Source organism: Macadamia integrifolia, chromosome 14, assembly GCF_013358625.1.
Source record: "Macadamia integrifolia cultivar HAES 741 chromosome 14, SCU_Mint_v3, whole genome shotgun sequence".
In the NCBI taxonomy this organism is placed as follows: domain Eukaryota; kingdom Viridiplantae; phylum Streptophyta; class Magnoliopsida; order Proteales; family Proteaceae; genus Macadamia; species Macadamia integrifolia.
Window position 1 is genome coordinate 5,021,490 of NC_056570.1, and position 25,064 is coordinate 5,046,553.

The following is a 25,064-nucleotide window of genomic DNA, read 5'->3' on the forward strand; positions in this document are numbered from 1 at the left end:
AGGAATATCTGGCTCAGGATCTACAGACGAAGATGATAAGGTAGGCATTGTAGAGATAACGGGTGTTGGATCTTCCCGACGACGACGAGTATAAAACCGAACAACTAGTGGAGGAGGTGGCAGTGTTGCAACAGTTGGAACTTGTGAAACTGAGTGATGAACAATATAAATGGGAAGATCATATCAAATTCAGACAACAAATGACTCATATGGATAAGAGGTGAACTCGAAGAAAGATACATCAGCAATAACAAACTATTTTTGAAATTCAATAGAATAGCATTTATATCACTTGGGTACATAAGTAACCAAGAAATATATTATTAAAAGCTCTAGGATCCAACTTTGATAACCCTAGACGATGGTCATGAATAAAGCAAACACATCCAAAAACACGTGGAGGAAATATAAACAAGGGATCGAAAGGAAAAAACAAAGACTAATGAATACCACCACGTAAAACTGAAGAAGGCATGCGATTAATAAGATAGTATGTAGTCAAAACGGCATCAACCCAAAAATACTTGGCCTCCTTAATTTCAAACATAAGGGATGAGCAACTTCCATCAAATGTTTATTCATACTTTTAGCAACATCGTTTTGTTAATGGGTGTCTAAATAGGAAGACTGATGAATCATACCACGTTCAGACTTAGAAAAAGGCCACAAAAATTCTTTGGCATTATCACTACGTAAACTTTAATAGACAAGCCAAACTAGTTCTGAATTTCAGCAACAAAGGCACAAAAATGGAAAACAACTCCGCAAGGAACATTTGCCTATTTTTATAACAGATCGTATGGTAGGTCACACAAATTGGGAGAATTTGCACCTACTATAAATTTATGAGGACATGCGATAAATGGTAATAAATCCAAGTAACTCTGGAATTGTCATCAACAAAAGTAACAAAATACTTGAAACCCAACTTAGATATAATAGGACAAGGACCCCACACGTCAACAAACTAAAGCAAAAGGGTGAGTAGACCGTTTATTAATGCGAGGGAAATAGCTCACACGATGAAGCTTTCCAACCTAACAAGACTCACATTCTAAACAAGAATGGAACTAAAATGAGGATCAAGCCATTGTAAAGTCTGCAAACACAAATGACCCAGATGGCAATGAGCTTGATGTGGAGATAAAATACTGGATTAAGCAACTAAAGGAGTGTTATCTTCAAGAAGATACAATCCCCCAATTCACGACCTCTAAAAATCATCTTCTTCGTCATATGGTCTTAAAAAACACAAGAATTAGGATAAAACGTTTTAAAACAATTGTAAGCACGTATAAATTTACTCATGGATAAAAAGTTAAAACTGTTGTAATACTGGGTTTTATGGGTTTTAGGGAAAGTGTTAGTTACCAAACAGACCCAAAGTGGTTTAATGGTCTTTGTAATTCTCTAGAACCTTCTCTCCATTATTATAAATAAAGAGGGTTGGTGTCATATTAGACACAAGTCATTACCCCATTCAACATGATATCAAAGCCTTAGGATCTGAAACCTTAAAGGCTCTCCCTCTTTTCCATCTCTTTCCTCTTTCCTCTTTCTCATTTCTCTCTCTCCTAGCACCTCTTTCTTCTGCGCCTCCCTCCATCTCTCTTCAAATGCTTCTCTCTCGTGGTGGGAGCTTCTTAAATCACCAAAATGGTTTCTAGCCTCCACCCATCCTTCCCCTGGGCTCTCAAACTCTCTTATACAATGCAGAACATTTTTTTCATCACTTTTTCAGGGTTTTCTCCCTGAGAACTTTTCTCATTGCCGGGATGCTTTATCCCCGCTCGATGCTTCAATCATCTTAATGTTTGCTACGACTGGTGCCTCTTATCATTGTGGTGGCATGTACCGACCACTTTTTCATTTGAGGTCTCTGTTCTATAGCTATCCCCAAAATCGTTTTCTCAGGGTTTTACCCTTTATCGATTTTAGGGTTTTCTAGCATTTTTTTGTTATTTTGGTGCTTTCTCAATCTCCGGCTAGTGTCACTTATATTTTCACAGCCCCCTTGAGTAGCAACCATATCTACCATCTCATATGCTTCTATTGGAGGAGACACCACGACTCTTCCTACCTTTCCTCCTTGTGTTATCAAGCTTGATGGCACAAACTACCTTACGTGGTCACACTAGGTCTGCATCTCCATCAAGTCCCATGCCTATTCCGGGTACCTCACTAGAACCACGAAGCGTCCGACCATCGATACTGAGATTGACAAGTGGGAGTGTGCCAACTCTTTGGTTATAGCCTTCCTTGTCAACTCCACATTGCCACAACTTTCGCATGGCTATCTCCTCCTTGACTCTGCTACGAAGATATAGAAGTCTGTCCAGGATATCTATTCTCAGGCAGGGAATGATGCTCAAGTCTTTGAGCTTCGCCAGAAAGTTCGTGATCTGAGGCCAAGAAGGCTCACTCTGTCACAGTACTACTATGAGTTGTGGTCACGATGGACTGAGTTGGATTTCTATGAGTATACTCCTTCCACCACTAAAGATGTCACCAAGTTTCATAAGCGAGAGGACAAAATCAAGTTTCAGACTAGTGTGGATACTCCGGCTCAGAATGGGGTTGCTGAGCGGAAGAATCGCCACCTTTGTGAGGTAGCATGCTCTCTTATGTTTGAGATGCATGTTCCTAACCAGTATTGGAGTGACGCAATTCTCACTACTACCTTTCTCATCAACCAAATGCCTTCTCGGGTCTATGCCTTCCACTGTCCTCTAAATCTTCTCTAAGGTTTCGTTGCTTTTCCTGTTCCTCCTAAGGTATTCAGTAGTGTTTGTTATGCTCTCAATCATCATCCTCATAGAAAGTTTGATCCTCGCGGTCTCCGATGCATTTTTCTGGGGTATGCTTCTACTCAAAAAGGCAATCGGTGTTTTCATCCTCCTACTTGGTGTTGGTTTGTGACTATAGATGTTGTCTTTCACAAATCTGCGTCATACTACACTGCGACACGTGATATGGGAAGATCATATCAAATTCAGACATAACAAACGACTTATTTTGATAGGAGGTGAACTCAAAGAAAGATACATCAGCAATAACAAACTATTTTTGAAATTCAATAGAATAACATTTATATCATTTGGGTACATAAGTAACCAGGAAATATATTTTTAAAAGCTCTAGGATCCAACTTTGATAACCCTTAACGATGATCATGAATAAAGCAAACACATCCAAAAACACGTGGAGGAAATATAAACAAAGGATCAGAAGGAAATAACAAAGACTAATGAATACCACCACGTAAAACTGAAGAAGGCATGCGATTAATAAGATAGCATGTAGTCAAAATGGCATCAACCCAAAAATACTTGGCCACCTTAATTTCAAACATAAGGGACGAGCAACTTCCATCAAATGTCTATTCATCCTTTTAGCAACATTGTTTTGTTAATGGGTGTCTAAACAGGAAGACTGATGATTCATACCACATTCAGACTTAGAAAAAGGCCACAAAAATTCTTCGGCATTATCGCTACGTAAACTTTAATAGACAAGCCAAATTAGTTCTGAATTTCAGCAACAAAGGCACAAAAATGGAAAACAACTCCACAAGGAACATTTGCCTATTTTTATAACAAATCGTATGGTAGGTCACACAAATTGGGAGAATTTGCACCTACTATAAATTTCTGAGGACATGCAATAAATGATAATAAATCCAAGTAACTCTAAAATTTTCATCAACAAAAGTAACAAAATACTTGAAACCCAACTTAGATGTAATAACGACCCTGATGCAGATGCCTTGGCTTGGCTGGACCAAACCGACAGACTACGGAGGCCTAAGCCAAGACAACCAATCCAAACCGGTATTCTGGTCTGGCTAGGGTTGGTAGTTGATATTTAGTAAGGAAAAATAACATATTCGATTTTCTTTGCTTTAGAATAAGATACGTAGGATTTCCTTTGCAATTAGTTAGTTTCTATTTTAAATTATTTCTATCTTTAATTGCTTTCCAATTTTATGTAAGGAATTCTTCTTTAAATTGCTGGAAGATGATTATGGAGGAAAGTTTTTTGAATAAGAATTTTGAGTGGGATGAACTACTGGGACCAAGACCTTGATTGAAGGTTCTCTACCTACAGGCGATCAAAACCCTGGAGTATTACATCCAAGACTTTGTTCTATCCTGAAAAATAAAACTCAGCTTCAGATCTGGTTCTGAAACCCTCCGCCAGTACTGATATCAGAGAGGAAACTCCATCCTTTCACTTCCTATTTTGGCTGAACCTCGGCTGGAATCACAAGACCTGTGTGCTGCGATTCTCCCTTCCAAGCCCAAGGTTGATCCATGCTGGTGTGAGAGAGCTCCATCAAAACTATCGAAGCAGCCCCCTTTTCTGGTTCTGACACAGGGTTGAAGAGAGTCGTGAGTTTGTTTTATTTCTCTTGTACTCTGATTTCCAGTTGTGCCCTTCTCTTTGTCTCTAACTCTCTCCTGTCCTAAATTCATATTATGTTTCCTAATTTATCCCCATCCAATAATTATTAATTCCCTTTAGGTCCCATCTCCCAAAAATATTTACAAGTCTGCCACACTTTTATTACTTCTGTTTATTTACATTACTGCCACTACCTTTGATTATTGGATACTCCTATTTAGGTGGACCATTAAGCAAACCGAACAGGGTTTTTTTAAACCCCGGTTCTGCATTATGGAGTCTAATGCAGAATCGGGGTTTGAGAAAACCCTGTTCGGCTCGCTTAATGGCCCACCCACGTAGGAGTACTCAAAAATCAAAGGCAGTGGCAGTATTGTAAATAAACAGAAGTAATAAAAAAGTGGCAGAATTGTAAATAATCAGATTACTATTAAGCTGATTGGGAGATGGGACCTAAAGGGAATTAATAATTATTGGATGGGGCCAAATTAGGAAACATCATATGAATTTAGGACATGAGAGAATTAAAGACAAAAAGAAGCGCATAACTGGAAATCAGAATTCAAGAGAAATAAAATATACCCACGACTTCTTCTTCAACCTGCGTCAGAACCAAAAAAGAAAGGAGGCAGCTTCGATAGTTTTGATGGAGCTCTCTCACACCAGCAGGAATCAACCTGGGGCTTAGAAGGGAGAATCGCAGCACCCAGGACTTGTGATTGCAACTGGGAAACACTTCAATATAGCAGCAAACAGGAGCTGTAGTTCCTGCAGGTCAGATCTGGCGGAAGAAGTAAAATCCAGCACAGTTGCAGAGTTCAAACCTGTAGCAGGAGCAAGAATAGGGCCTGAGATTCTAGGGTTCAGATCACTATGGGGAGAACTTCCTTCGATCAGGGGTTTGAACCAAATAGATCTCACATGAGAGAGATTGATCCCCACTTGTGGGCTGCAACTACCACCCAGAACCAGAGAAGGGAAATACAAACCAAAAAAGGAAGAGAAAAGAAGAAGAAGAAGAAGAAGAATTATAACAGAGGAAGATGAAGAATATAAGGAAGAAGAAGAAGAAGAAAAGCAGGGGGTCACACACAACCACAGTCATCAGCCATTAAACCAGCCGTTCAAATTATTTCATTCCAAAAACTAAAACTCCATAATCGTTACAGCAATTGAAAGAAGAATTCCTTACATTAAATTGGAAAGCAATTAAAGATAGAAATAATCTAAAATAGAAACTAACTAATTGCAAAGGAAATCTTACGTATCTGATTCTAAAGCAAAGAAAATCAAATATATTATTTTGCTTTCCTAAATATCAACTACCAACCCTAGCGAGACCAGAATACTGGTTTGGGTTGGTTGTGTCTTGGCTTAGGCCTCCATAGTGGGTCGGTTCGGTCCAGCCAACCCAAGGCATCAGCATCAAAAACGTCAATGAACTAAAGCAAAAGGGTGAGTAGACCTTTTATTAACCAGAGGGAAATAGCTCACACGATGAAGCTTTCCAACATACCAAGACACATTCTAAACTAGAAATGGAACTAAAATGAGGATCAAGCCATTGTAGAGTCTACAAACACAAATGACCCAGATGGCAACGAACTTGATGTGGAGATAGAATACTAGAGTAAGCAACTGAAGGAGTGCCATCTTCAAGAAGATACAACCCCCCAATTCACGACCTCTACCAATCATCTTTTTCGTCATAAGGTCTTAAACACAAGAACCAGGATAAAAGGTTATAAAACAATTGTAAGCACGTGCAAATTTGCTCACAGATAAAAAGTTAAAAGGAAATTGCGGCAAATGAAAAACTGGTGATAATGACAAAGAAAAATTGGGATAAATTGTCTAGGTGCCTTTAACCTGTACTAAGAAACTATTGGCTAAAGTGACACTAAAAGAAGATTTTTGAAAGGAGGAAAATATACCTAAAACACCAAATAAGTGATCCAAAACATCTAAATCAATGATCCAGGGATGAAAAGATAGACATGCAATGGCATTACCTGCCTGGACAAAGTAGCAATGAAGGTTGAGAAGGCTGAGAAGTATGAAACTGATTATATCTTGCAAACCCGTAGTCTATCATCATAACCAACTTATCCTTAGAGGGTCTAGGTGGAGTGGTGGTCTCAGTATTTGCCGTTGAATTAGAAAACTGCTTCTAAGAAGGTTTTCCATGAAGTTTCCAGCAGAAACGTTGGATATGTCCAAGTTTGCCACAATGATGGCACATCCATACTAAAACTGAACTGTCCGAGGATGTGGAATTACTAGTAATTTTCTCTTTACCATTCCCACTGCTAATGCCATGTGTACTACCACAATTAATGTTCAGGGACATAAGAGCTAATCTGTCCACATGTATAGAATCATGAGAACTCTCTTGAGATACTCATAAGACATAGGAGACAGTATCTGCAAGAGGTGCCACCTTGTCACCTCTAAGAATTTGAGAATGTACAGAGTTATACTCTAATCCAAGACCATCCAAAAATCTCACAACTGCAAGTTGCTCCTTCTATTTCTCATTTGCTACACATCATTACTAATAAGAAGTAGAGAATTAGACTCTTCATACATCCTCTTAAAATGAGCAAAGTATTGGATCAAAGCATAACCCCTTTGATCAACCTGATAGAATTCCTGAGATAATTGATAGATACGAGAGAGACTATTCTATCTAAAGTACAGAACATTCAGATATTCCCATAACTCCTTCACAATATCAATATGGGTGACAATATCGACAATTGAATTTTCTATAGAGATCAAAAGTTGTCTCAAAATTTGTGCATCAACAGCATCCCATGTAGTATATGTAGCAGGCTTAATCTTTGTTAGATGATCCTGTTGATCACAACCAATCAAAACCAACTGCACAATTATCTTCCATTGCTAAAAATTGTCAGGCCCCTGCAAGTTTCTTCTTAGTGATTCTATGAGAGAATGAGGATACAACCTTAGTCACTACACTCTTTACTTTGGCCATTAATGCAACGAAATCAAAATGCAATAACAAACAAGAACAAAAAATCAGTCCACAAAACCTTTAAAAAAAATCAATCTCAAAAACCCTACTCCAAAAAAAAATCGATTAAAAAAAAAAAACCCTAACAAATAGTATCGATCCACAAAGAGATTGATCCAATACATCGACCAATCCCAAAAAGCAACCTTTCAACAAAGATCAATTGATCTCTCAAAACCCTGAAAAAAAATCGATTTTCCAAGAAACCCTGACAAAATTGATTGCTCCAAAAAAGCTTGAACTTCTTACTTCAATCTTCACTTCATAAACCAGCAACCACCATAGATGAGACCTAGTTCTTAAGACTGGTCATGAACTAGTCTCTAGAAGTAACCAATAAACACCATAGGGTGTTGCGCCCCTTTTAAGAAGAAATTGAGAGAAACCTCAAAACAGAATTTGTGATGGTTCAATCACTCTTGATTGAAAGTAGAACTTGTGAGGATGGGAACCTGTAATGATTGTATCAGTCCCTAAGGATCTAGCTCCGATACCATATAAATAATAATAAGAAGAAGAAGATGAAAAGAGAGAAGAAAGAAAAGAGATGGTAAAGAAAAGGAAATAAAGGACATAAAATGAAAAAAAAATTACAAAGTTACTGTTCACGTGAACAGTACCCGTGAACACTATTCACGTGAGCAGTACTGTGAACCCCTTAATCGATAGAGTTTCTAACTACTTGTTATGGGCCAAGCTGTGCCAAAAGTTCCTTCAATTTCAATTTACTAAATACCGTCATCCAACGTGAGTCATTTGAAATCTGTCCAACATTTCCACTTCAAATTGGAGGGAAACCTCAAAATTTTCGAAATGCCAAATTTCCTGATCCTGGTGCTACAAAATTTCAAAAGACTAAAATAAGAAGAAAAAAAAAAGAACCAGTTAAACAACTAGGAGTTGTGGTAACTAAAATAAGATCATGTAGAGATTTGATTACTGAATATCTGGTAAAGAAATGATCTGCTTCTTTTTCTTTTCTATATGGTAAACTCAGTAAGTTCCCTCTCATTCAATTTACTAATGACTTTTTTTTTTTTTTTTTTTTTGGGCTAATGACGGGTATCCAAGCCTTCGGCTTGACTAGTCCCGCTGGCCAATACTGACCAAACAACCGCATTGACTGGGTCATTCTGGTGTTGAGTGAGAACCATTAAACTTTCACTGAAAGAATTTACTAAAGACTTTCATCCAGTGTGAATCATTTAATTTCTGCCCTGCTGCATTCCCCTTCAAATTGGAGGGAAAACTCAAAACTGTTGCTGCCAAAGTTCCTGATCCTGATGTTTCGAAAGACTAAAATAAGAAGAAGAAAAATGAACCAGTCAAACAACTAGGAGTCATGGTAACTAAAATAAGACCAAGATTACTGAAAATCTGGTAAAGAAAGTAATTTTCTTCTTTTTCTTTTCTTTATGGTAAACTAATTCATAAAGTTGGGCATTGCTGGAAGATAGGAATGGCAACAGCATTTACTGAAAGCCACGATTTTCCACATTTCTACTCCAATGATTAACACCCACTATGCATCATATGTTCTTTAAAGCATATCCAGCAAATATTTGGTCCAGAAAACTTGCCTCGAGGATGAAGTATTCCATTGCCATCAACCATCAGTAACTGTTAACATTAATTGAAGATCCATACTTCAGTTATCTGATGAATCGGTAAATTTTTGTGGAGAAATCACAAAAATAAATAAATAAATAAACTGTTTTTGCTCATCTAGCTAGTTTCTGGCAAAAGATTCCCCAAAATAAAAGGATTGAGGAAAGGATAACTGACAGTCTTCCATGGCCAGAAAAAATAAAATAAAGTTAATTTTCACATGCAAGTACACTAATTCACAGGGCTAATCAACTGCTAGTTTAAGGTATGGCTACAACAGGTGTACTGCAAGTCATGAAATAAAACTATTACCTGTGGGTAGATAAGATGAGCATTCTGCTTCATTTTCTCCAGTAGCTCTAGAAGAACTGGAGCCTAAATCAAAGAGAGAAATTGCTTATTAAGAAGAGTTATTTCCTACTCAGGAATTTGATAATACAGAAAAAAATAATAAAGATAGCAGGTTCAGGGATGTCAAATTATTGAGTTACAATATAAAGGGCATAAGAGAAACTAATGCTGTGCTTTCTGTACCCAAGTTTCAATTGAAAGGGAGGTTAAAAAAAAAAAAAATTGAAAAGAACAGTTTTTTTTTTTTTTTTGGCACTGAAGGGAGGGAGAAATGAATGATTTTTTGCCAAGCAAATTACCAAAATTATGTCCCAGAACACTAACTATAAGAATTATATAGGGGTAATCAAAAGGGCATTACCCAGTGCATGCGACTCCCGCCACTACGGGGTCTGGGGAGGGTCATAATGTATGCAGCCTTATACCCCACTTCGTGTAGAAGCTGTTTCCCAACTCGAACCCGTGACCACTTGGTCGCATGGAGCAACCTTACCGTTGCACTGAGGTCTGCCCTCTAAGGGGGTTATCATTTTATCAAAAAGAGATGCTTGTGTAGGAAGGTAGATAATAGAACTCCGTCTCATCTAATCAGAAGTATATGAAACATTCATCAATTATGTTAAATATTTTCTATGAATTCGTTTGGAAAGGAACGAAGATAGATCAAGCTCTTCTTCAACCAAGACTCTAGTTGTGTCTCTCTTTTGGAAAAATAGGTTTTGTGCAGCAATATATCATATTTCGTGGGAACAGAACTTAAAGAGATGGACTAACAAATCTAGAACCATTGACCTGATTTGGGAATTCATCTCTTTTGAAGCCACCTCTAGGTAGGACACCGTCTCTTTTGAAAATCCAGATTTTTATTTCAGAGTTTTTGAATACATAATCTTATTCAACAAAAACAAAAAATGCAAAAAAGTTCTTGTCCAAGAAAAGATTCAGAATGTTTTAGAGGGAACGGTTGCAACAGAGAGAAGCAGGATATTATCAAGTACAGTCAAGTATAAATTTTTATGATGGAAAGTATGAACAGAAAAGCCACATTTAGAAGGAAGTAAATCTTTTAATTGGTGTACAATGCAAATCTATTTTCATCAGGAATCCTTTTTGTACCAATTGTGCATATGAGACTTCCATTACTATAATTCTTGGTTTGACTGTACTTGCAACCGGCAGATGTACAGAGTTTACACTAATTGAATTCTTAATCAAACATCACCATTAAAATAAAAACCTTCCAAACCTCTCTAAATGCAAGGAAACCAGGAATATAAGGTATCTGAAGCCGGACAATACTGAAATCATCATAGATGACTTTCAAAATTTCAAGATCCACAACAACAAGCGCACCACATGCTATGGAAGGATCATCTTTGGAAAAGCTCAAATCAACACCTCCTACATATCTTAATTTCTCTCCTTTGTCATTATCCTTCAACCCATTATCATGACTTGGCAATCTCCATGTGAAATTATCTTCTACAATTAATTGTCTCTTAAGGGATTCCTGAGCCCTGAAAACCAGAAACTATTTTTTTGTCAAAGCCAACAATTGATAATAATTTCTACAAACATGTGGAGAAACAAAGTATAGAATGTTACTCGATCCAGGAGTTATTGATTGATGAAAGAGAGGCTTCTGATGTACTAGTTTCATTTATCTTCTCCATTAAATTTACATCACACAAATCCATAGACTGAAGGGAGAACCTGCAAAAGAATAGATGTTTGGAGAGCCACTACTATTTCGCAGTTTGAACATACGATGCGTGTCAACTAATAGTCATAAATTGAAGAATTCCGGCTAAAATTTTAACCAAAGAAAATTGTGCCAAATGACCAGAGGGACGGCACTGATTGAAAACCCCCAATCAAGCCCATCGAAGACGCAAACTGACACAGCGAATTTGAAAAGGTAACGTCTGAAAATTTTCCGTTCATATTTAATAAGTCTAAACTCTAAATTTTACACAGAAAAATTATACATGCTCAAAATTTTTCCACTCTTTGTTCACATGACGCAGCAGATAGAAAAAAGCATGAGAAAATTGCATTGCCACCCCCCGAACTTCGGTCGTTATTCAATGTCACCCCCTGGACTTTTCAAAACGTCAAAGCCACCCCCTAAAAATTCAAAAAATTTCAAATCGGTCCCTGTCGTTAGCCGACCGTGAGAAATGAATGAAAACCGGTTAGTTTTTTTCTAATATACCCAAAATACCCCCACCCATTGTGAGAGGACAATATTGCCCTCTCCTTTATTTCCATCTCCTAAACCAATACCCATCTCACATCTCTCATCTCTCATCTCTCATCTCTCATCTCTCATCTCACTCCTCTCACTCACTCGGCCGGACAAGAAGAAGAAGAAGACGAAGACCCACCTGCAACGTGATTCTCCCCTCCTCCGGCGTGTGATTCTCTCCTCCTCCGGCATCCGAACCTCTATCCCAAGGTATGTAGGGTTCGGTTTCTTCTTTTTCCTTTCTAATTTAGGGTTCTTCTTGTCAAGTTAATCTAGGGTTTATGCACTTTGGAGTGGGGAAAAAAGAAAGTAAAATTTTTTCTTGGAACTCTTTGGAAGAAGACCTGTGAAATGGTTGTTATATGCAGTGAAATGTGTTTGGATTGTCGTTCCAAGTTTTCTCTCCCTTACTCTTTCGGTAATTTTAACAAACACTCTGATAGAAAATGTATTAGGCATCAATTGGTTTTCTTTTAATTATAAAAAAAATTTTGAAAACCATTTCTCGGTCGTGGTAAGATACATTAAAAGTGGGTGCCCATTGCCCTCTGTTATCTTCTTTATCATGTGCTTGCCCTCTGTTATCTTCTCTATCATGTGCTTGCCCTCTGTTATCTTCTCTATCATGTGCTTGCCCTCTGTTATTCCTCCTAGTGAAAGACCCATTGCCCTCTGTTATCTTCTCTATCATGTGCTTGCTGCTCACAAGCTTATCTGAAAACGTGTCTATCGAAAAGCCTTTGTATTCCATTTTTGAGCTCTACTACAATGGGTGTCACACCCCGTTCACACTGAACCGGAGCGGTGACCGAGTTAACACCGGTTAACCCAAACCTGCCAGGATCATCAGATACTGTATTCCACCACAGCATACGCACACTAACATAAGTTCATCAGATCAGCGGAAGACTAAGTTTTACCTGTGAATAAATCCCATATACTTGATACCCGAATGGTGATACAATAATTATATACATTTGGGCCCGAAGGCATGATATATACACAAAAGAATAAAATTCAAATATCAAGTATATACAGGAAATCATCAAAACCATCAGAGTACACAGCTCGGCTCGGTATCAAGGCTGGAGCTCAGCTCGGCATCAAGGGTTGTGCCCAGCTCGGCATCACAAGGAAGAGCTCAGCTCGGCCTTAGAAGTGGAGCTCAGCACGGCCTCAGAACTGCTGTCCCGCAGCACAGCTCTCGCACGAGCAGTCTACACCGTGCTCAAACTCCTCAGGGGTCCACCAGTCCTCTTCAGGAAACTCGACTGTGGGACCCACCCCATGCTCCTCAGATGTATGACCTGCAAAATCANTTCAAAAAGATTGTGTAAATACATATATATATATATATATATATATATGAGCAAACATAAAATGTGTGTAAGGTGTAAACACTCAAATTTTAACATTTTCTAACATATTTTAACATTTTCTAACATATTTATATTATTATTATATCTTATTCTACGCCCTAGGCTCTATGCCCACTAGGTTATTTTTTCAAAGGGAATTTTATCTTGGTAAGAGATATTTTGGTCATTTTAAAAGGAAATGAATGAATAAATGTAAAGGGAAGAAAGATTGGGATCTAGGATTTTCCTTCTCACATTCCACGCGGAAGAGAGGAACATTGAGAGGAGAGGGTTTTAGGTTTAGTTTCTTTGTATGTAAGAGAGAAGAAGGTTAGAATTTCTTTGTTCATACAAGGTAGAAGGGACACTCAAGAATGTTTTAGATGGAGTTACTAACTTGTTTCTGAAAGGGTAACCGCTTATGTAGACACACATTGCTCTCTCTTATAGCGGAGGATGGCAAATAAAGAAGGTCGTAAGTAAGGTTTCTTGATGATTATAACCATCTTTGTTCGACTAACTACCCACATGGGTGTGCAAGAAGCCCTCCAGAGCGGGCAACGGCTCACGATGAACGGTTCCATAAGGTTCATGCACGCCTATAATTAAGGGGTGGGTCTGTAGTTTAGGGCTTCTTCTTTGACTTTCTTTCCAGGGATTCAGAGCTGAGGTCTGAGTGAGATTTTAGTTTGGGGTTTTTTATTGGAAATTTTCAGAGTGTTCTGATTTAGGTGAGAGGTTTTGATTTTTCTTTTTGATTGAGAGAGAGAACTTAAAATTAGAGAAGATTTCTTGAAAGAATTTTGTTGGAAGAATGTTGATTTTGCTTCTTTTTCAGATGGAGTTTTATCTCTTGCAAAGTAATTCATTCGATTTTTTGAAATAAAACTTTGGTTTTACCTTTATACGAAGAGAGTTACAGTTTTTTGATTTCTTTCAATCGGACTTTTTGTGTTGTGACTAGAGTTCTTCATCTAAATTCACATATTCCACTTGCTATTTCATCATTACTTGCATAATGGAATCACTTATCTCTTTCCACTTATTTCTTTATTTCAATATACCAAATTTTAGATAAGTTCAAAATCTCTCTTTATTCGTTATGATAGAATCGCTTGTGTGCTTTACTTGTTTGCTCAATTTTCATTCCTGAAGCTTCTTTACATTATTTATAGAGAAAATTGCATTGCGACCCCCTGAACTTCGGTCGTTATTCAACGCCACCCCCTGTACTTTTCGAAACGTCAAAGCCACCCCCTAAAAATTCAAAAAGTTTCAAATCGGTCCCTGCCGTTAGCCGACCGTGGGAAATGAATGAAAACCGGTTAGTTTTTCTCTCATATACCCAAAATACCCCCACCTATTGTGAGAGGACAATATTGCCCTCTCCTTTATTTCCTATCTCCTAAACCATACCCATCTCACATCTCTCATCTCTCATCTCTCATCTCTCATCTCTCATCTCACTCCTCTCACTCACTCGGCCGGACAAGGAGAAGAAGAAGAAGAAGACGAAGAACCTCCGGCGTGCGATTCTCCCCTCCTCCGGCGTGCGGTTCTACCCTCCTCCGGCGTCCGAACCTCTATCCCAAGGTATGTAGGGTTCGGTTTCTTCTTCTTCCTTTCTAATTTAGGGTTCTTCTTGTCAAGTTAATCTAGGGTTTATGCACTTTGGAGTGGGGAAAAAAGAAAGTAAAATTTTTTCTTGGAGCTCTTTGGAAGAAGACCTGTGAAATGGTTGTTATATGTAATGAAATGTGTTTGGATTGTTGTTCCAAGTTTTCTCTCCCTTACTCTTTAGGTAATTTTAACAAACACTCTGATAGAAAATGTATTAGGTATCAATTGGTTTTCTTTTAATTTTAAAAAAATTCTGAAAACCATTTCTCGGCCGTGGTAACATACATTAAAAGTGGGTGCCCATTGCCCTATGTTATCTTCTTTATCATGTGCTTGCCCTCTGTTATCTTCTCTATCATGTGCTTGCCCTCTGTTATCTTCTCTATCATGTGCTTGCCCTCTGTTATTCCTCCTAGTGAAAGACCCATTGCCCTCTATTATCTTCTCTATCATGTGCTTGCTGCTCACAAGCTTATCTGAAAACGTGTCTATCGAAATGCCCTTGTATTTCATTTTTGAGCTCTACTACAATGGGCCTATACAACTGAAAGCATTTTCAATGCACCAGTACTGTTATTTCATTTTGGAGCTCTAAAACATTGCCAAACCTTCTCTGTGGTTATCTGAATGCCCTCCAGGTAGCATGATCAGAACTGAATTTTTTTGGCACCAACCAAGGGAACTTGACACTGTTCAGTGTGTAAGAACCTTACCAGTAGGGTTAACAATACCCTGATCCAATAGGAAACCATAGTAGAAGTAATAATGTTCAAAATTTAGGCAAAATTGAACCAAGAATAGGGTAGTGGTGGGAAGATACACAGGAACCAATCTTCGTAATGTTGGTGAAATCACTCATAGAAATAGGTGTAGCAGATCATCTCAATATCTGCAACAATCATGATCCCCATCAAATAAGTAGCCAAAAGGAGGCAGACACTGTAAATAAATGTGAAATTCAAACCATCGGAAGGCCGATTCTGTCTGTGACCTCCAACAGGTCTAATAAGGATCATCAATGTTATAACCACCATGGTTGGCTCAACAGCAACCATGAAGATATTAATTTCTGGTTATAGTCTTCCTAGAACCAAATGGAACTTCCATTGGTTCCCCCCCCCCCTCTTTTTTTCTCTTTCTTCTAACCTTTAAGGTAAGTATGTGACCCATTCATATCAGCTTAATGTGTGATCAAGTAGCATATCTGTGAATTAGTCTTCAATCATCTAGAGGTTTTATAGTTCCTGCATCAGAGGTTCGCGATTTCTATCGACTTACGTTCTGTTGCTGCTGTGAAACCTATTCTCTCCCTCTCTTGTACATGATATATTATCTTATTATACGACCGGATAGGGAGGGAAAAATGACAACCTCATCCCTCAAGAAAGTTAGAAAAGATCAATTATTTATGTTAAGTGTGGATTGATGATTTAACCAGATTATTTTGTTATGAGAAAATATATATGGGAAAATAGTTGATATTTGAAAAATCCTATGATTAGGTTCTCTGTGTTATGCATTGCTATGATTGGTCCTTGATTTTGATTTGGAAATTTCTTTTTTGGATGTATAAATGCTTTGACTTGTGTATTATCTGAAATCTTTGATGAAGAGTTTACCATTCTAATGAGTATTAAGTAATGTTACTGATTTTCTCTGTTTTCACATCTGAATTTTTTTTTAGCAATGAATGTTAAGTGTGCTATTGAATATCATTGGAGTGGGAAGACTGTAGTTAAAATTGTTGATCCAGACTTATATGGCTACTTGGACATGGTGTATGACATCTACAATGAACTCATCACACATGTGTCTGTGGGTCATAATGTAGTTTTCCAAGCGAATTGTATACTACCAAACAATGAGATAAAGGAGGTAACAGATGATCCATCAATGTATGAGTTGTTTGGCTTGCATAGTTGTGATATGATAAATATATATGTGGATGACATTGTTCACAGCAAGTCTGCAACCGATGAATTTACAGTTAACCGGTTCCCTAGCAGTCTGGTTAATAACAGAGATGGTGAACTTGATGATGAACCTAGTGGACAATGTCAACAGGCTCTACAACCATATGGTGATGGTCCTGGTCAGAGCAAGGGAAAAATTGCTGTATATAAGGCTACTACTGATGCTAATAGTAGTGGAAGTAGAAGTGCTACTGCTTGTGCTACAGCTATTGTTAGGGGAGGTAAAGATACCAAGACCATTGCAAGGTGTGTGAACATTGCTACTTCTAGTGGAAGAGCTAGTAGCAGAAGTAAAGCTACTAGTAAGAGACTGAGAGTGTCTGATGAGGTTGTCAGGGCTATTAGCAATAGCAATGCGTGTTCAGATGACTCTATGGTTGGATCTGATGAAGAGTGGAAAATTGGCAGCGAAGATGAGTGGGATGATGAAAGTGAAAAAGAAGATGGTCAGAATGACAGTGAATCTACCGAGGATGATGGGCATGGGAAAAATGATGAGGATCCAATTGATGATGACCTATCTGGATATGAATTTGAAGAGTATTATGGCAAATTTGGTGAACAGAACTATGTGGGTGAAGGTGGCAAGGTGAAGATTGCTGAAGGTAATGTATATGGAAATGTGCACCATTTCAGGGAAGCTTTGAGAGAGTATATACTACAAGAGGGGTTTGATATTATCAGGCTGAAAAATGAACAAACTAGAGTTATAGTTATATGCAGAGCACCAAATTGTTCATGGAGATTACATGCTTCACCAATATCAGATGGTATCACCTACATGGTAAAGACATATAACCTAGTTCATACATGTATTAAGGCAACCAAGAACAATTCTGCTACATCTAGATGGATAGCAATGAAACTTCTTCAACAGCTGAAGGTTCAACCAGAAATGAAAATAGAGACCATGGCTGATCACATGTAGAAAACATATGGTCTTCAGTTCTACTATACCAAGCTGTATAGGGCACGCAGGATTGCCCTAGAGATTAATGAAGGAAGCCATTCCACATCATATGCAAAATTACCTACTTATGGTAGGTTGGTACTTCAGAAGGATGTTGGGAGTATTTTTAAGCTCCAGTTTGAGAACAGGAACCGTATGTCAGGTAATCCGATTTTTAAAAGATTGTTTGTCTATTTTGGTGTTTGCAAGAAGGGTTTCTTAAGAGGATGTAGACCATTCATTGGTCTTGATGGCTGCCACCTCAAGGGCCAGTATGGAGGGGTACTGTTGAGTGCAATATCTGTTGATGGGAACAATGGTATTTTTCCTATTGCATATGGTGTAGTTGAAGTTGAGTGTAAGGATAGCTGGACGTGATTTCTGGATAATTTACGACATGCTCTACTCGATGACAGTGATGATATGTCACTCACATTCATGTCAGACAGATAGAAGGTATAGGGGCATATACTTTTCTGTCTCTTTTTTTCTTTTTTCCTTTTTTATATGTATTTTGAATTACTCATTTACATGTCCTAACATTTAAACATATGTGTTGTATAGGGGCTTTCAGTTGTGATTTTCACAATCTTCCCTTATGCTCACCAAAGAATTTACAGTAGGCATCTATATCAAAACCTGAAGGCAAAGCACCCTGATATGCTATTGAGACTACATTTTTGGGCTGCCTCACAAGCTTCAACTGAACTTCAGTTTCAAAAGGAAATGAATAGCATCAAGGAGATTAAGGAAAATGCATACTTGTATTTGAATGAAACCCCCTCGAGGATGTGGTCAAGGCATGCCTTTGATGTAGGAGCAAGAAGTGACCATATAACGAACAATATGACTGAGTCATTTAATCACTGGATTGGAGATTTAAGAGCAAACCCATTCTCACATTGGTTGATCACCTAAGGGTGAAAATAATGGGTAAACTACATAGAAGGTATGAGAAGGCAACCATGTGGGAGGGTAAAGTAACACCAAGGGTTATGGTGAAGTTGAACAAGGTTCAGCAAGAAGCAAGGCATTGCAGGTGTCAACCGGCAGGTGAAGGTCAATTTGAGGTCTTAGACAGATTTGGAAATAGATTTGTGGTTAATTTGAACCATTACAGATATGATTATAGAGTTTGGGAAGGCACTGGTATACCTTGTCTCCATGCTGCAACTTCTATATCATACATAAGGGGAGAGTTGGTCAATTATTGTGATCCATTTTTCAGTATTGGAAAATACTTGGATACATACAAAGAGATGATCCATCCACTTCCAGATTTGGCAGTGTTGAAGGATGATGCTCCTAATGAGAGAGTACTGCCACCAAATCTGAAGAGGTTACCAGGTAGACCTCACAAAATCAGGAAAAGAGAAACAGGAGAAGCACTTCCTTCAGATTTCAGGAAGAGATCATCATCAATTAGGTGTGACATCTGCAAGAAAGAAGGACACAATAGGAGGACATGCCTGAGGGCTGGAGATGCTAAGCATGATGGATGTACTAGTAAAAAGAAGAATATAAAGGTAAATGCAACTCACTTTATTTATTTAGTTGAAACTTGTTTAATAAATATCTCATGCTTATTTGTTGTTGTGTAAGAGAAACATAAAGGAGAGAGTGAAGATGGGATCAGCACATCTCAACTACTGACTAGATCACAAGTATCTATGTCTAGCACAGTTGGGTGTTTACAAGACAAGGTATTGACCAAGCAAAAGACCAATCAAGCAAAGAGGACAGTAAGGGAGAGGGAGAAGAAATGAAGTACAAGCAATCTGGATGTTTTAATTTAGAACAAGAGAACAATATTGTATTAATTTACTTTTTATGACTTTAAAACAGTTGGGTGTTTCTTTATGGTTTTGGATGTTTTTGACGGATTTGGTTTTTGTTAAGATCTATTTCTATTTCACATTATTTGTTGTTGTGTATGGAATATGTTATGAATAGGAATTTGAACAGGTATTCATGGATATGTTTTTGGATTTTTTTTTTATGGTATAAGTTGTGATGAAAACAGGAATTTGAACCTTTTGGTGCTTCAGGGATATGTTTTGGATGTTTTTTTATGGTATAGGTTGTGATGAAAACAGGAATTTGAACCTCTTGGTGCTTCAGGGATATGTTTTGGATTTTTTTTATGGTATAGGTTGTGATGAAAACAGGAATTTGAACCTCTTGGTGCTTCAGGGATATGTTTTGGATGTTTTTTTATGGTATAGGTTGTGATGAAAACAGGAATTTGAACCCCTTGGTGCTTCAGGGATATGTTTTGGATTTTTTTTATGGTATAGGTTGTGATGAAAATAGGAATTTGAACCTCTTGGTGCTTCAGGGATATGTTATGGATGTTTTTTTATGGTATAGGTTGTGATGAAAACAGGAATTTGAATAGGTATTCATGGATATGTTTTGGATGTTTTTTTATGGTATAGGTTATGATGAAATATGTTGGTTTCAAGTGTATAATGTTACAGGTATTTACAGGTATTAAATGTCATTTTATAGCCAAAATGATGCCCGTTTAGAGTCAAAATGCTGCCTGTTTAGAGTCAAAATGCTGCCCGTTTGTTTTCGAAACTTATCACAATGCTAGCACTCTCTCCATCAAAATGCTACCCATTCAATTTTGAGGGTCATGATTAATCAATAACTTAGTAATAAGAACAGTGAGAATGAACGATTTCATTTAGTTTAGATTTTTACATACTTGACACAACTTCACTATTAAACATTGTAAAGTCATTTTTTAACACATAGCACTAAACACACCACCACAAGCACACCAATTACAATTTTCATCGTTCCATAAGTTTTCTCTAAATACTTAATTCTTTTCTTCAAGCCATGAATATCTTCTTTCATCTGTTGACTTTGGATTCTTTCACCAACAACTGCTTCTAAATTAGTTGCAGGGGGTGGCAAAAGTCTTGGTGCAGCTATAGGTTCACACCATGAGAAGTATCGACAACCTCTTGGTGCTTCAGGGCAGTAGTAGTACAACATATTTGGGTGTGAACTAGACTTTGAAATTCGCACCAATGCCCTTTTGGGTTCAGGACATTTGCATCTAACATTCACACCACTTTGACTGCTGTCATTGACACTCGTGGTAGACATCGATTATCTGCAAATTAAATATGGTAAAAGTGGATTATTATTACTTAGCATCCAGAGTATGAGAATCGCTCAAAATATAGATCCAAAACTCAAACACAGGGAACACAAGTCATAGATCTTTCCTCAAAGAAAACACTGAAACTTACAATATAACTTTACCAGCCTCTTCAAAGCTCTACAGAGCAACAGAAACCACCATATTCATTAGCAGTCAAGCTATTGGAAACAGAACAAATTAAGTGACAAAGCAGATTTTACTATGATGGTAAAAGTGATAGTAATTTTACTTGGCTTGTGAATTAACCAACTGGCTGCTTGAATTGTCTAAAACATTTGCTTCTTTTGTTGAAGTTAGGCATCTGTTGCAAGTATTCTTAGTGTTGTTGACCCTGCTAAATAACTTAAAGAAGTTGCGTTAAGCGGATTCTTATATTGACTTTTGATTTTCATTCTGAATAATGTTGCAAAACCTGCATTAAGTCAAGTTTAGACTTTGGACTATCCAGAATGAGGGAAAATTATAAATCAGAAGGGAATTTTATATACTAATGTTTTTATAGACTGTGAAGAGTATGGCAACTTTCTTGCAAGACTTACCATAGTGCATATGTATATGGATAGTTGCTTATATTGTGTATTAAATAGTTCAAATAATTTGTCAAAGAAAAAAAGAAAAAGGCACTTAAACTTGTTTAAAATGGAGGGGGAAGTCATACAATTGTTGAACCTAGTTTCTCTATAGTCTATACATCTGGTGCATTTTCTCTTTCCTCTATTATTTCCATTTAGTTGGTTCCATTCCCCAAGAAATAGGAAATTTGATCTCACTTACTGATCTATACCTAGATATGAGCAATCTCAATGGTTCAATCCCTGCCTCTTTAGGTAATTTGAGAAACCTAACCATTTTAAACCTCTCTCAGAATCAACTTTCTGGTAGGATTCCTCTAGAAATAGGTAATTTGAGAAACCTAACCATTTTAGGCCTCTACAATAATCAAATTTCTGGTAGGATTCCCCTAGAAATAGGTAATTTGACAAGTCTGTCTGAGCTAGATGTGCCCATCAATTGTTTAACTGGATTCCTCCCTTCGACTTTGGGAAAGCTACAGAAGCTCACCGTATTGAACCTGCTGGAAAATCAGCTTTCCGGATCGATCCCTGAAGAAATAGGAAATCTTACAGAATTGGTTTACTTATCATTTGGAGGTAACCATTTCTCAGGTAGCCTGCCACAAGAAATAGGAAATCTTACAAAATTGGCTAATCTACAATTGGAAGATAACCATTTCTCAGGCAGTCTGCCACAAGGGCTCTGTATGAGTGGATCACTTGTAAACTTCACTGCATATAACAACTATTTCACAGGTCTTCTTCCAAAGAGCTTCAAGAAAAAATTTTACTTTCTTTTTTCCCCACTCCAAAGTGCATAAACCCTAGATTAACTTGACAAGAAGAACCCTAAATTAGAAAGGAAGAAGAAGAAGCCGAACCCTACATACCTTGGGATAGAGGTTTGGACGCCAAAGGGGGGAGAGCTTTGCACGTCGGAGGGGGTGAGAATTGCACACCAGAGGGAATAGAATCGGACGCCGAAGGGAAGAGAATCGAGTTGCAGGGGGTGTCATCGTCTTCTTCTTCTTGTCCGGCCGAGTGAGTGAGAGGAGTGAGATGAGAGATGAGAGATGAGAGATGAGAGATGGGAGATGGGATATGGGTTTAGGAGATGGAAATAAAGGAGAGGGCAATATTGTCCTCTCACAATAGGTGGGGGGTATTTTGGGTATATTAGAAAAAAACTAACCGGTTTTCATTCATTTCTCACGGTCGGCTAACGGCAGGGACCGATTTGAAATTTTTTGAATTTTTAGGGGGTGGCTTTGACGTTTCAAAAAGTCTAGGGGGTGGCGTTGAATAACGACCGAAGTTCAGGGGGTGGCAATGCAATTTTCTCATATATATATATATATATATATTCCCATGTCCCATCCCTCATGGAAGGAGGAAATCTTGTCCATGTTGATGGTTCTACTAGTGCTCCCATTGGCCCCTGCATTGGTGTAAGGGTCATGCTTCCTTTTAAGGAACCCTTTCCTCTACACATTCAAAATGGTATGTTGGTAATTCTTTCTCTTCAATCGCAAAAAGTTGGACTTTTGTTTCTGGATGGATGGATGTCCACCATGGATGCGAGAGTGGCTAGTGCATCAGTGAACCGGTTGCTATCTCTTTGAAAATAATCAAATTAAATGTCTTTAAAATGTTGAGTCAGATTCTTCCCCGCATGAATTTATTCAATGTCTTGTGTACTTTGAAAGTGGATGAACACTAAAGATTTATTTGGCATCTCTCAGCTTGCATACTAAGACCAACTTGATAGTCGGTTAGCTAAGATTATTTAATATTTCGATGCCATCCAGTTAACCACAAAATAGCCATGACAAAGCCATTACTAATGTAGCAAAAAAAAATCATGTTTTCCAAGATCCAAAGTACCCAAAATTGTTCTCTATCAATATGGCATCCATAGATCCTTATCTATTCTAGGCTTTACAATTTTTGTTTTTTTGATAAGATCTGGCTTTACAATTGCACCAAATGCTTTTTCTTCTTTTCTTCCTCTTATCTGTGCAAGAACTGAAGCATCTTATGTTGTAGGTTACACAGTTAAAACTGCCTTTGGAGATGTATCTGGGTGAGAATATATCTTGAGGAGTATATAATAAGTGAATAACTATGTGGGTGAGGTTATATCTTGAGGAGCATAAGTGCAACCTAGGAGAAGATAAGGTTCATGTCACGAGTTGCACTCTACTGATCTTAAATCAAAGAAGGATGTTGCCTATAGAAATAGAAGGGCAAAATAGTTTTAGTAGGACATTAACAGAAACATGTATAAGAGTTCATGAATTAATTCATAATTCTTCAGTGTTAAGGCAAGTAGAGACAACCCGAGGGCGTAGCGCAATTGATGAGTAAAGAACTTGGTATGAGCCGTAAACTCAGACATCCTAAGTTCGACCCTCACTAGGCACACCTTGGACCACTCACACGGGAGTGTTTAGTGCTCTTAACTGCTTTTAGTGAAAGTTGAATGGTTCTCATTCAATCATAGTATGACCTGCTAGTCCATGGGTTGTGGAGTCAGTATGGACCTGTGGGACTAATTAGACCAAAGGCCTGGATACCTGTTGTTAACAAAAAAAAAAAAAATGTCAAGTAGAGACAAGGTGCACTAAGGTTAGATGCGACATGTTGGAATCTAATGTGAAATAAGAATTATTAGATGGTTCTTTAATATTGGCCATCTAAACTAGGGGGAGTCTAACAAAGGAGAGGTTGAGAACTACTTTCTGAACAGGTCCACAAGGCTTTTATGAATGAAAAGAAATGGAATGAAGAAAGACAGAAAGCTGTGTGAAAGGTGAGATTCTAACTTGAAAGGTAAAAAGAGATTCAAGCAAGGACAAAGTTGCTACTCTGAGAGTGTATCCAATTTCTCTCTCTCTTATTTTCTCTGTTTTCAAAGTACGTACACAATTGGAGTAAAAAAGAAAATGAGGAAAAAGAAGGTGCCTGTAGAATAAACTTAAATTAGATTGGCTACCACATCTTTTTGCATCTTCCCAGAAAAATTTTCTTTCTTACTAGACTAGAGACACTATGTCGTCATCTACCAGCGGTTTTTGTTTTGTTTTGAAGATAAGAAGCAGCTTTTGAGTCATCTTACTTAATTCCATTTATTTATTTATTTTTATTATTATTATTTTTTGGATGGGGGAGTCTGCGGCCATTTACAATTTCGGGCCTTAGAAAGAGGGTGGTATTATGGAAAACGTTGAAATAAAAGGCATATAAATCATTTTACAAGAGGTTGCTATTGTAATCTAGGTCTAATTAAAAGAGGGTGTTCATATGAAGTTTCAAATTTTAATTACTGGTGTACAAATCCTTTATTCTTTTTCCTATCGTAATCTGAAGGTGTTGTATGTTGAGATTTGATTCTTTGGAGCTCAATCAGAGAACTTACTATATTGGGCCCAAGGAATAGTGTAGGGAGGTAGCTAGGGTGTAGTAGCATCACAAATCTGAGATTAAATGGGTATATTAAGCATTTTTCTTTTGTTGTTTTAGAGAACTATATATTTAGCACTTCTTTGTATACAATATTTGGTCTTCCTATAACTGATGGTCATAGTGACAAGAAAATTTCTTGAAGTCATTTTTGAAAAAAAAAAAAAAAACTCCTCTGAAGACAGTATGCAAGAGGTTATTTCTACCTGGACAGCTTTCTGATTGACGATCTAATCATTCTGACCAACGGTGGCTCTTATCTCAAGTCACTGTACTGTGCATAGTTTTCTTTTGATAAAATTTTCCTTCACAACGGGAA

At 37.7% G+C, this 25,064-nt stretch overlaps 2 protein-coding genes across 2 annotated transcripts in view; both read right to left on the bottom strand.

Annotated features, from left to right (window-relative positions):
- Positions 1-11,351, bottom strand: part of LOC122061687 (endonuclease V) — a 42,104-nt gene extending 30,753 nt beyond the window's left edge. The window contains exons 1-4 of the mRNA XM_042625102.1: positions 11,006-11,351; positions 10,647-10,917; positions 9,362-9,424; positions 9,022-9,061 (exon numbers count right to left, since the gene is read on the bottom strand). Coding sequence (XP_042481036.1) covers positions 9,022-9,061; positions 9,362-9,424; positions 10,647-10,917; positions 11,006-11,097 — 466 coding nt within the window. The 5' untranslated portion in view covers positions 11,098-11,351. The remainder of the gene's footprint in view (positions 1-9,021; positions 9,062-9,361; positions 9,425-10,646; positions 10,918-11,005) is intronic.
- Positions 1-25,064, bottom strand: part of LOC122061684 (DNA-directed primase/polymerase protein) — a 109,229-nt gene that overhangs the window by 47,729 nt on the left and 36,436 nt on the right. The window lies entirely within an intron of this gene.